Source organism: Gallinula chloropus (assembly GCF_964237585.1).
Source record: "Gallinula chloropus genome assembly, chromosome: 1".
NCBI lineage: Eukaryota > Metazoa > Chordata > Aves > Gruiformes > Rallidae > Gallinula > Gallinula chloropus.
This window is the reverse complement of record NC_140085.1, coordinates 196,909,200-196,921,272: the sequence shown is the minus strand read 5'-3', so window position 1 is coordinate 196,921,272 and position 12,073 is coordinate 196,909,200. Positions and strand designations below refer to the sequence as shown.

At 40.6% G+C, this 12,073-nt stretch overlaps 1 protein-coding gene across 1 annotated transcript in view; it reads right to left on the bottom strand.

Moving 5' to 3' along the window:
• TMEM135 (transmembrane protein 135) overlaps nucleotides 1-12,073 on the bottom strand; it is a gene marked incomplete at its 5' end in the record, with an annotated part of 183,914 nt that overhangs the window by 14,366 nt on the left and 157,475 nt on the right. Inside the window, 3 exons of the mRNA XM_084268860.1 lie at nucleotides 935-1,004; nucleotides 3,087-3,233; nucleotides 5,075-5,116. Of these exons, the coding sequence (XP_084124986.1) occupies nucleotides 935-1,004; nucleotides 3,087-3,233; nucleotides 5,075-5,116 (259 nt within the window). The remainder of the gene's footprint in view (nucleotides 1-934; nucleotides 1,005-3,086; nucleotides 3,234-5,074; nucleotides 5,117-12,073) is intronic.

Here is a 12,073-nt window from a genome sequence, read left to right as displayed (position 1 = left end):
GTCAAGTCCAGGGCAACTTATATCCGTGTTACAAAGCAGTATGCTAATCTACTGTAGAGTTGAAAGAGTGTAAACAGCTCAGCACCACAAAATTATGATGTTAATAAACATATATAAATAAAAGTTGTGCTAGAACTCTTCTGATGTTAAGTTTAAGCACAGCCCTTCTGAAATAACGTTAACTGTATATAAAATTTTAATTTTAAAATGTTGATTTTGAAAGTTGCATGTAGCAAAAGCATCCAAAGATACTCAAATCCATTTTTGCTGCTCCATAAATAAAACCGGGTAACTTATGAAGTGACTGAGATCTTCTGGAGTCTGACCAACTCCTAAAACAGCCATAGCATGTGGTACCACCTGTGCCAACCCAACGCCAGCCAAAACAAATCTCCTCTACACAGTACTCCTCTGGAAAACAGAAATAAAATGCGCTGATCACATTAATAAAGGAGGATGAATTATGCCACCGGACATAACCAGCTCTTCCTGGGCGCAGCAACTGCCACCAATCTCTCATTACCCTGAGCCCTTAAAATAAATGACGGAGGAGCGAGCCCAGCGCCCGGCAGCAGCGTGCCAGACCCGCGCAGCTGTACGCACGCCGAAGCAGCACATTCCAGGTGCTTTATTTAGGGTGGAGTCACAAGTGGCTCAGCCAAGAAGTGCATCACATAGTTAACCAAGTTCCCTGCTCCCTAGTCCATTTTTTTCCCACCCGTTTTATGTTATTCATTCACTCCAACTAATCGGAAAGACCAGAGAACTTTAACCCCACCACCACCCCATCCTAAATTGAGAAAACCTGTTTTCAGGCTTGTCACATTTTCAATAGCAGAATGAGTAACAGGCTCTTTTCTCACCTCCTAAGTAAACACTTTTTCTGCCTAAAGATTTTACCTGCCTTTGCCATAGTTTGTCAATCTGCACTTACTTTAATACAATATGAGATGCAATTATCTTCATAGTGTTTACAGCATCTATGCCTTGGGCCATGTTTGCACCTGCAAAAAGCACAATGAAACACATATTAACTTGTAGCTGTTTTCAGCATAATCGACAGGAGACTTCATAAATCTTTCTTGCCTAAAAATACATAAAGTGCTATTTTCCCACCGCTCGTTCTCCCCATTACCCCTTGAAGGGCACTGTGAACTTTTATGATGCCATAAAAGAACAATAAAAACTAACAATACTTTATTTGTACAGCACGAAGTGTCTGCACACTTATTTGGATCCAACCTCTTGCTGTATATTAAAAGCAAAATTAAAGAACAAATTTTCTGCTGTGGTCAACAGGGAGAAGTGATGTGACCCTTCCCGGTCTGTCTCTGTTCTGTGGTGCTGGGAGGATATTTCACTAAGCATCTGTTATCTCTGTCCTTACATCTTTCAAACCCTTGTAAGGTTCACTGGAGGACAATGCAGGACACAGAGATACCCTGTGCAACTTCTCAATTACACCCCTTTAACGCCTGGGCTATTGCTTCCGCTGTGCTGATTTTTATGTAGCTCTTACTTCGGACTGAGAATGTGACCTTGAACATTTAAAAGAGACTGGCATGGGATGATGGGATGTGTGGATTGTACAGTTGTTAGCCCTGCATTATGTAGAATTAAAAGAAGTCATGTCAGCCTGGGTCTGAACATTATATTTTGCTACAGCCAAGTATTTAAGTTTTAATGCAAAATAAATTACACAATTTATACGCCGTGCCAAACATCTTGGAAGTTTTGAATCGTGTACTATGAAGTCTAATGGCTATAAATCATCTGTGAGGTCAGTTTATGTAGCAAAAATTGTAATGAGAATGTGATCAGGTTACAGGCATTTAGACTCAATTATACTGAAAAGAACCATATGGAAGAGAAACCTGTGAGAGCATTAGGGCTGAAAATTGAAAGTTTTCTGAATGTCTGAGTCAGGAGTTTCAAAACCTTAAAGAAAAACTGCTCCTCTCCACCAAGTTCCTTGATCTTTCTATTTAATGAACAGCAGGAGAGCTATGAGCTATCTTTAGCAAACTGAATAATGGGTATTTAAGACAAAACAGGTATAAGCAACTCAGATAAAAGAACTGATGTATACCTGGAGCTGTCTTTTCTTTCTAGGTTTTTTGTTGTGTAATATGGTCGTACCTGATAAGCCACTGTTTTTATTCAATTAAAAACCACAATAAACAAGAAGAAATCACCATGGGATGTAGGTCATTTCATGTTTGTTCATCATCTGAGCAAGTAAAATAAGCCACGACTTCAAAAACTACTTCCAATAGACTTGGAAGACTTATTTTTTTTCCTGCATGTCATCAGGTAAAGATCTGGTCATAAAACATCTCCTGGAGAGGTCAATGGAAGTGAAGATTCACAGGTGTGATATGATCAGACTCCTATTTTTTAGTCCATCTTCCCTATAAATGAATGATTCCTTGTGGTACCCTACGTGCCTGAAGTGGACACATCAAGCACAGAAGAAATACATCACCTGAACACACTAGACTGAAAAAATGGTAAGTTACTTCTTTAAGCTCATACTAAAGGACCAGGAGAGAACCCATCTTCAGACGTCTAGATCTGATCTTGTGCAAAACAGTGTTAGACTCAGTCTTTGCTTTGCAATTTCCTATTTCCTGACAGTGGAGGCATGTGCTCCCAACTGTCCTCAAGCAGGTCTCCTTTATGCAGTTCAGGGAGGTAGGTCCCCAAAGAGACAATGTTACTGTCACAGTGACCTAAGTAAGGTTTGCTGCTGTGCAATTTCCTCTCCCTAATATCACTACTAGCTCCAGCAGAACCATGCCAGGAGTTGGCTTTGCTGAAAATTGCAGACAAAGCAACCACCACTCTGCCACTTGGAACTGATTGAGTTTATGGTTCTTTGTCAGATAGCTGCATACTGCAAGTCACTGCTATGACAGACAGGTCTTAAATTTTGCTTCCATTAGAGTTCAGAATTTGTCACTGCTAATTACCCAGTAAAAGTGAAACACAAAACCCTTACATGCAAAACAAAAGTATTATAAAACATTGTCAAAACCTTCAAATGAGCTAAGTAAGGACAATTCCTTTTGTTTTCTTTGACTCACACTTTGTCCATGAGCTTTTTTGTTAGAGCCAGTATGTTCATTGGCTGGGATATTTTTTCACAATGCTTTATCTTTCTATCTATTTTTGAAAACGCTGCTTCAGGTGAAAAGGAATGAGTGGGAATTTCCTCCTTCCCTACGATGAACCTGAAAGAAAAAAACAAAAGAGACACAAAAATATAAATAACTCAAACAAATACATGACATCCAATATAAGTCTCTAACGTCTTTAACAAGCTTGAAGTTATTACCCACAGGCTTGAAGTTATTACCCACAGGTCTACAAAAGAAAATACATCCTACACAGTTTCCAAACCTTGTATTCTCCTTGAAAAGATCAATCCACCGACATGTATTTTAAGACTACATTAAAACTTCAGGTAACGCTCATGATCGCTTCCAGGAATTTTTTCAAACTAGGAGCTTTACAGGGGAAGTCCATTGCTTGTACAAAGCAAGAACACCAAGTAAGAAAACATAAAGGCATGTGAAATATCTCAATTACCTCCAGCAAAATGGGGTTACATAAAGGTTGATGGTAACTATAATATTTTAATGAAATATCTATTTTGTAAAATCTTCAAAGTATTTTTGCTCCCACCAAGAGCATCAACTTTGTTTTGCCTGGCTTCATCTTCAGCCCTATTTCTCCACCTAGAAGTTGATACTGTCAATACACCAGTTCATCTTAGGTGTAGAATTACTGTATACCAAAGGCAAAGGAGGTCATAATGGCAAGATGTTTCCTCACACTTTGCACTATAATTCAAATCTGCACTGTGATAGTCTTGCTGTGGCCGATAAAGGCTTAAAAACTCTGGTCTGTGACTGAATCTCCCAGTAAACCAGTGATTTCAGAAAGCACCATGTCTGCAGATTGCCACAGGAGCGTTTCATGTCCAGATTTCTGGACTAAAGACTGAATCATTTAACAGCTGGTACCTTGCATCACATTCTAAGGCTGTTTCATAGCTGCAAACTCTTTATTGTCTACTACCAACAATGGCAAGTCTGCCTTGCCTTCAGCCCTTCAGTTCACCTGTGAGATGAACACTGTCCATACACTGAGCTGTCTGACTGGCAGACAGGTCACAGACTATATAAAGGACAGATAAGAACAATGTGCCTTTGTACTTTGTACTTCTGACATGAGATATGATGATGGGAGACCTTTGTGTGGCTACACAAATGCATGAGTAACACAAGAGGGTCCCATCACAAAGTAAATTCTAGGAGAGCCTGGACCACTTTGGCAGACACAAGGCTGAGTGGCACATTCAGGATCTCTCAAACAATTACAGAATCACTAGGTTGGAAAAGACCTTTAAGATCACCAAGTCCAACCATTCCTTTCCTATGCTAAACCATATCCCTAAGTACCTCATCTACCCTTTTTTAAAACACATCCAGGGATGGTGACTCAGTCCCCTCCCTGGGCAGCCTGTTCCAGGTCCTGACAACTCTTTCAGTAAAAAATTTTTTCCTAACATCTAATCTGACCCTGCCCTGGTGCAGCTTTGTGCTATTTCCCCTTGTCCTATCTCCTGTCACCTACCTGAAGAGACCATCACCCACTTACACTGTAAATCCATGCTTTATTTGGGTGTTGGACACAGAACTGCTGCTGTATTCACTCCACATTTTTTAAACACAGTAAATAAAATCCTAGTCAAAAAGCAGTAGCCATCTGTTCCCATGAGAATATCAGGAATCACGAATCCCAGCTTTAGGAAGAGATTAACTCTCCTTCAAAAAGATGCAACCATACACTCATGTTTCCTTTCAATAATGGTCCCAAATATGGAAAGACTCCCCCCTTTCCAGCATATTATGCCTTCTTCAAAGTATGCTGTGCACCCCAAAAGTTGGAAGTTTTAGAACCTCATGATTTTTCTTAGGAACACCCTTTTCATGCCGTACAGCTGGCACTGTGGATGACTCCTCCAAATCTTCACTTGAAGCTATGTAGTCAGAGCAACTTTACTTACTTTAGTGCAGAGTATGTAAATCCTTTCAAGCCATCCTTGCACCTGAAACATAAAACCAACAGGTTTTTCTACAATTGGCTGCTTCCAACACAATATAAAGTGTTATGGATTAAATATTGTGTGGAAGGGCTGCAGATAAACACCAGCTTCTCATTATTAGAAAACAGCACATCTGCAACAACTCTGTGGCTATCCCCGACTCCACCGTTGTCACCATGGCTTTGGGACATCTCAGAAACAAAGGGTACAGCATACAAATGCCAGTGCTTCTCCCTTTTATCCAAACCAAGAGTGGAGACATTTTTAAAGGATGGTGACAGAACCACTGGGGCAACAATGGAAGATTTCCTATGACAAAGAACTGTTGCTTTATATAAAAGAAGACATGACCTTTAGGTAGCATAAATGTTTCTGTGAGGTCAGAAAGAAGGGCTGGACCTTGATGAAATACCCACCCTCTTGTGACTGTTCCAACTTTGTGATAAATTATTCTCCTTCACACAGTGCTGATTTCTGCAGCTCGTTACTTTAAGATGACTCAATCTGAAAGTCCCGGTTTTTCAATTCTATAGTGGTTGTAATGATTCTGAGCTTGATTATATACATCCTTCCTTACAGGCTATAGAGGTTCTCATGTGAATTATGACCCCAGTAGAGTCCTTAATTGGCTGTGAAAGATTTAGGATATTGACGTTTTTCTGCCCAGAATACAATGAAAGGAGCTGGAGCTTGCAGCTGCTACAGATTCCTCCTGGAAGACTTCTCAGTGACATGTTGGTAGCAAAGCAAAAAGCAGATACTTGGGGTTTACTTCCCCTTTTCTTTTTAAAGAATTGCCTGGGGGAATACATCATGGTGACAATGCATCCTGACACATAATACATAAAGCACAAGCTAGTAACTTATCAACACCATCATTTCAAGAACGCGCCTACTCCAAGAGAAGACAGGACGGCAGTTGCAAAAGCTCTCTAAGTGGGAGCAGGCGAACGCAATCCTTTGCTTTCTGCCAGTGGAGACCGAGATGTCCCTGGAAAGTCAGTGCCTGCACCCCTGCCAAGAGCAAGTGACAGCATCTCCCAGAAGGCACCCTGTGTGGTCATCACACTCTAGCGATGGCTGGAGACACACAAACAGCGGGAAGAACATAACGAGATGAAAGATGTTCACACATCTTGACTTCCCAGCACTAAACACTTCTGGGAAACCCTTCCCAAGGGTATGGCCTTCAACATACATATTTCCAAGGACTTGGTTTTGTCGCCATGTTCACAGTAAGTATCAGGCACAGTTGCACACAGCACCAGAAAATTAATCACAAAAGGTTTCACTTTTAAAATGAACACACTTTGGTCACGTATATAGAATCTTACAGGGGTTCAAGATAAAAACATACAAATAAAATTGGTCATTCTTTAAGTCTTTAATTAATATAGAACTTTAAGTAAATATTTTCCTTTTTATGATTCTTTTATTTATGAAATTCAGAAGCTGAAAATTATTACAGAAAGATGGACTGAAAGATGGATTGAAACGGTGAGAGATGGACTGAAACAGATGAAATCTGCTTTACCTAGAGATCACAGCAAATCACCAGCAGAACTACAGAGCCCAAATGCACAGGGTGTATGTGTACCCACTCTGTCCACAGAACCACAGTCCAGTATCATGAGGTTGATTGGAAACCTCAAACTGACTGTAAGTTAAATGCCCTTTGAACTAAAGGTGGTCAGCACCTTATGCCTGCAAGCTGCCAGCTCAAGAATAGGGCCTTAGTTTCTACTTCTCTTTCCAGTAAATCAAAACCATAAACAAACTGGAACCTACACACACCTACAAGTGTTTCTAGAATAATATCGATAAAGAAAAGGAACTACAGCATGGCTACAATGATGTTTTTGCCTGAACTGCCTCAATGCAGCCGCACTTTGAGTTGCGAGTGCTCAATTATTCCTTGCTCGCACCACCAGATGTCCCTACCCAACTAGGGCTCGGGCCGACCCGATCGACTGATGCCATCCTACTGTTCCTTTGCTTTGCATTCTCCTCAAGGAAACTGTCGCTCAAAACCTTCCTTCACTAATATAAAAAATCAGAAGACATCTGAAAGAGAAAGCAACACCCCAACCCCTTCCTCGTAACTCCAAGGAACACAAAAAAGATTCCCCATGCCTATACTCTTTACACAATTAAAGTAATTTCTTAGCAATAAGTATTGGATATATCAGAATTTTATAACTAATTGTTTTATTTTATTAGTTATTCAATGTTGTTATAAAGCTGCAGCTATTAATCCTCCTGCAAAAGGAATCAAAGGTCTATATGGAACAACGTTAATGATACAATCCCATTTTTAACTAATTTTTACAATTACAACGCAGTATAAAAGGGCAATTTAAGTTCTTAAATAGAACTTAATTAATGCTGCTGGCTGTCTAAAATGCTTGTGTGAAGTCATTATGCAAAACTAAACTAAATACTGTGTATTAAGGGTTTCAAAAACAGAAGTCCCAGAGAAACAGCACTTCTAATCAAGAGTAATTTGCACTGTAACTTCCCCTTCTCTGCCATGGTGGTTTTGCTCTTACAAATGAAGCAACAACAAAACCAGAGATCTACTTTTTTGGCTCCAGTTCACAAATTCAATATATTAAATGCCTCAGAATACCCATGTAAGAGATTGAAATTGCCATATTTATTCACTGACTAGGTACACAAAACTGGCAGCACCAACAAAAAATCCTCAACGCTGACTCCAGACACACGTCATTTTTGGGGAGCAACAAAAAAACCCACACAGGGACAGCACAGAGACACCACAACTTCAGCAACCGGCCTCTCTGGTGGCTGCTGAGCCCCAACACTAGCTGCACATGGCACGTCTCACAAACACCTGGCTACTAATAACTTAAGTAAGACTAATGATTTGCTTCATACAGACACTAATTGCTAATAATAATGCCACCACTAATTGGTAATAATAACTTTTACCCAATGCTTCACTGCTCAAGGGGTGAAAAAGCCTCCACTCTGCTGCTGACCCTGCCAGCCGTTCAAGCTGCAAATGAGCACAGTAAAACATGTGCTCAGGGTTGCAGATATCCCCGAGATGAGAAAAATCTCAGGAGGGTATTAGAAGCTTGCTTTTTAGGGTATTGTTCAGTCTGGAAGGTCTGAGATAACAGGCAAGTTGTACACCATCAGAGGTGCTCAGCGTAGCTGGCCTCTGTTACCATTCCCACCACCCCAAATATCCCAGGGACTGAATCCCAAGCTGCAGGAGAGCCACACCATTTTTTGTCCAGTGAGCAATCACTTAATGGGCATGTAACCTGCTTACATTTTCCCATCAGAGGGGAATTTGTCCCTGGCACAAATCCAGTGGCGTCAGTGATTTGGCCAGTTGTCCCCAGTGGGCACCACATACCTGATCAGACAGCAGAAATGTTCTGCTCCACTCCTGCTTGGAGTGGCTTTGGCCAGAGCCGTAGTTACAGATGGAGGAGTAGAAGAACCAGGGAGCCATAGCAATAAATTTGTGTTCTCCAAATTCCCCTGCTGGGGCTATTTTGGCACACGAGCAAATAATGACAATTTTAATTGTGCATATTTATAATGTAAAGTTAACTTATGGTCAAACACATTTATTTTTTTGCAGAAAGAAAACAGCAAAAGTGGAGTAGAGCCAAAGCTTGATACTAACTATACACCAGCAGGACACAAACTAACTCTATTTATGTTTGTGTATGTAAGAGGTGCTGTACATGAGCTTATGCTACTCTCCCTCCATCCTGTGCGAAGAAGTTCCCACACTGAACTATAAGGCTGGATGCCAGCAATTTATGCTTTGAGTTTTTTTATTAGTAGGTCTTGTCATAAGTCTTCCAAAGATTTTCTCTGTGACCAATTGATATCCCCTGTGCAAGAAGCCTGCTGAGGAAACAAGTCTCTTTTCACCCACAGAACTGATAAGGAGAAAGCAGCTCATGGCAACAACATATGCTGTGTTTAACAACATCCCCAGATTGCTTATGTTACCCTTCAGGGTAGGGGCAGACGAAGAGCTCCTATACGCCAAGCTCTCGTTACGGCCACGTGGGAAGAGCGCGCCGCAAGCACAGGATGCGGGTTAGCAGATTACTGCAGCACATCCACCCGTAAAGGCTGACTGAGGGAGGGGGACACAACCACATCACCAAGTTAAGGTCTCTTGTTTTATGTAGAAGGGAGGACCATAGTGATGAAACGTGACTGTGCCCGAGCACGCCAGCTACATCCCTTACTATTAAAGCCCACGCTATTAGGAATTAAAGGCTACCTACACTCCTTTGAGAGCTCTGCTGACCTCTAGAGGATAATCCATTTCCTGGTTCAAGCTACACAGAGAGGTTGCTATGCCCTTCCTCCTCCTGTTCTTCTATCCTTCATTCCTCCCCAATGTTAACAGCCAACAGCATCAGCCATCATTTTTCTGACACGTCTTCTGCAGCCATTTCTCCCTTTTCCATCTCTGCTTCTGCTCTTCTTCCTGCAAGTTGAACCCCTCTATTTTGGATCTCCTCCCACCTGTCCTCAAAACGTTATTCTCAAAAGCTCATTTCTTTTTCTTTAAAAAATTATCCATCGGCACCTTCTCCACACCTCCTCGTGGTCTGACACCTTCCACCATACTGATCAAGTGGGTGGAAGTGTGGAATAAGCATCACGGAAAGACAGCACTACAAAGCAATTCAAGACCTCGGGACACATGCTTAATCAGCCTGAATCAGAACAATGAAAGAATTAGTTCAAACTCAGTTCTAAGTTGTTTGAGACTAATTTGCTTATGTGGTGACTGTAACAAAAAAATAATATTTTGGAAATATTAGTTTTGCAAAAGGCCCTGGGAACCAAGAACAACTCCAAACCAGTAAGATCTTCATCACTGGTGTAACTATGTAGAAAAAAAATTACTGTAAGATGAATTATTTTATATCCACAGAGATAACCCAGTCAAGTCTGATGAGAAGGATGAAACTGAAACTCAGGGGTTTTCAGAAATATGCACCACCTGTATTTTTCCCAGTGGAAAAACACACACTTTCATTTTTAAGTGGTAAAGATGTTTTCTAAAAATTATGACCAGATATGCTACAAAATCTATTTTGACTTGTCATTCTTAATGGTACTGAACTTTCCAACTATCTGAACAGTATCTGGATCCTTCTGTGACCAAAGGAGGACATGATTACTGTGCTAATCCTAATGCCCAAATCCAGTGAGCTGTCAGTGGTTTATGATAAGGGTGCAGAAAGACATTTTGGTCCTCATTTAAATAAATCTATGGGAAGCTAGATCCTAAAAATCTTTGTAGTTATGGTTTTATAAGAGTCCTCTCCCTTTAGAAACTGGTCATGACTTTCACCCTAACATCCAACCTAAATCTCCCCTTTTCTAGTTTAAAACCATCACACCTTGTCCTATTGCCCCATGCCCTTGGGAACAGTTCATCCCCAGCTTTCCTACAGGCACTTTTCAGGGGTTGGAAGACTTCACTAAGGTCCCCCCAAAGACTTCTCTTCTTCAGGCTGAACAAGAAATTAAATTAAACATCTCATCCAACGTTCCAAATCAGGTTGTTAGCTTAACTTTTATGTGTTTAAATAAAAAGGGTAAGAAAATATCCACGACATTCTTTGAGCTGTGCTTGAAGTAAAAAATTATCTTTTGAAAAAGCCTCAGTTTTGTAAGTATTACTTGTACTGAATACAAAACTGTATTTTTTAAAAAAATAAATACACAAAGAAAGAGCTGGTAGTGTCAGTGTTCAAGGAGCACAGTAGAGCATGCACACTGTTTTCTCCTAGACCTACACTGTCATTTACAATACTTGGAAAGAAAGGGTGAATGGAGATGACAAATGGTGTAGCCAACAGTGAACTATGGTCCCATTAAACTTTCATGTAAATCCAGGGAATTACATTTTTAAAGAAAAATCCTGCAATTCTGGCAAGAATGTGACACTACAGTTGAAAGGAAAGCTGTTGATGCTCAAGTTAAATTACAGTCCTGGATTCAGGGTTGTAATCCAAAGCTGTTCTCAATCAAAGCTTCACATCTGATTGCTAATCAAGTTTTGTGTGTTACTGCCAAATACAAAATCAGATTTTTCATCATGTTAATTTTCCTGCTACTTACAATGCTCTAATTTATTCAGAGATTTGTGCTTCCCGAAATGTGCATTATTTGAGTAAACAAATATTTCCTCAAGAGATCTTTAACTCCCATGGGCTCAGGACCAGCAACAAGTCACTCAGATGGCCACGTTCCCTTCTCAAAGCCCTTCATCAAAGCCCTTGTCTCACACAGCTAATGGAAGAAGCCAACATCAATTAAAAGTGCTGACTAAATGATAAACTTCAGCATTCATCTGCTTAGTCCAATTGGTCTGTTGAGTTTTGGAAAGTGATGTCATTTTTCCACTACCCATTTTAACCTTTTCCTTTACAAGTGTTGTATCAAAAAATGGTAACATTCACCTACGGCAAACCCCAAACACTCTCTCCAGGAAATGGCAAAAAAACCCAACCCTGGAGGCATGAAGACAGGAAGTCAAACTGCCTCCAGAGGCATGAGGGTGCAGAGGAACGTACCTAGACACATGCACAAAACCACATCCCCTCCACGGCAACGTTGCAGTGATGCTGTTTCATTGTTGTTCAAACAATGAGAACAGTCAGTCTGTCACCAAACGGACACGCTGTTACCAGATTAAAAAGCAAAGGATCTTAAATTCATACTGGGTTTGGCTGGGGTTAAATAATGGTGGCAGAATATCTACTGCCAAATTCTCTGGCGTTTTCTATTGGCTCTCCTGCAACTGGGAAAAGAAAAAAAAAAGAAAAAAAAAAAGGAAAAGAAAAAAGCAGCTAAGCTTGTTGGAGCTGTTTTCTGTAAACACACTTCATGCTATCTGCAGGTGATTCAAAAATTCAGTGAGCTAAGCCACCGCCTCAGAGA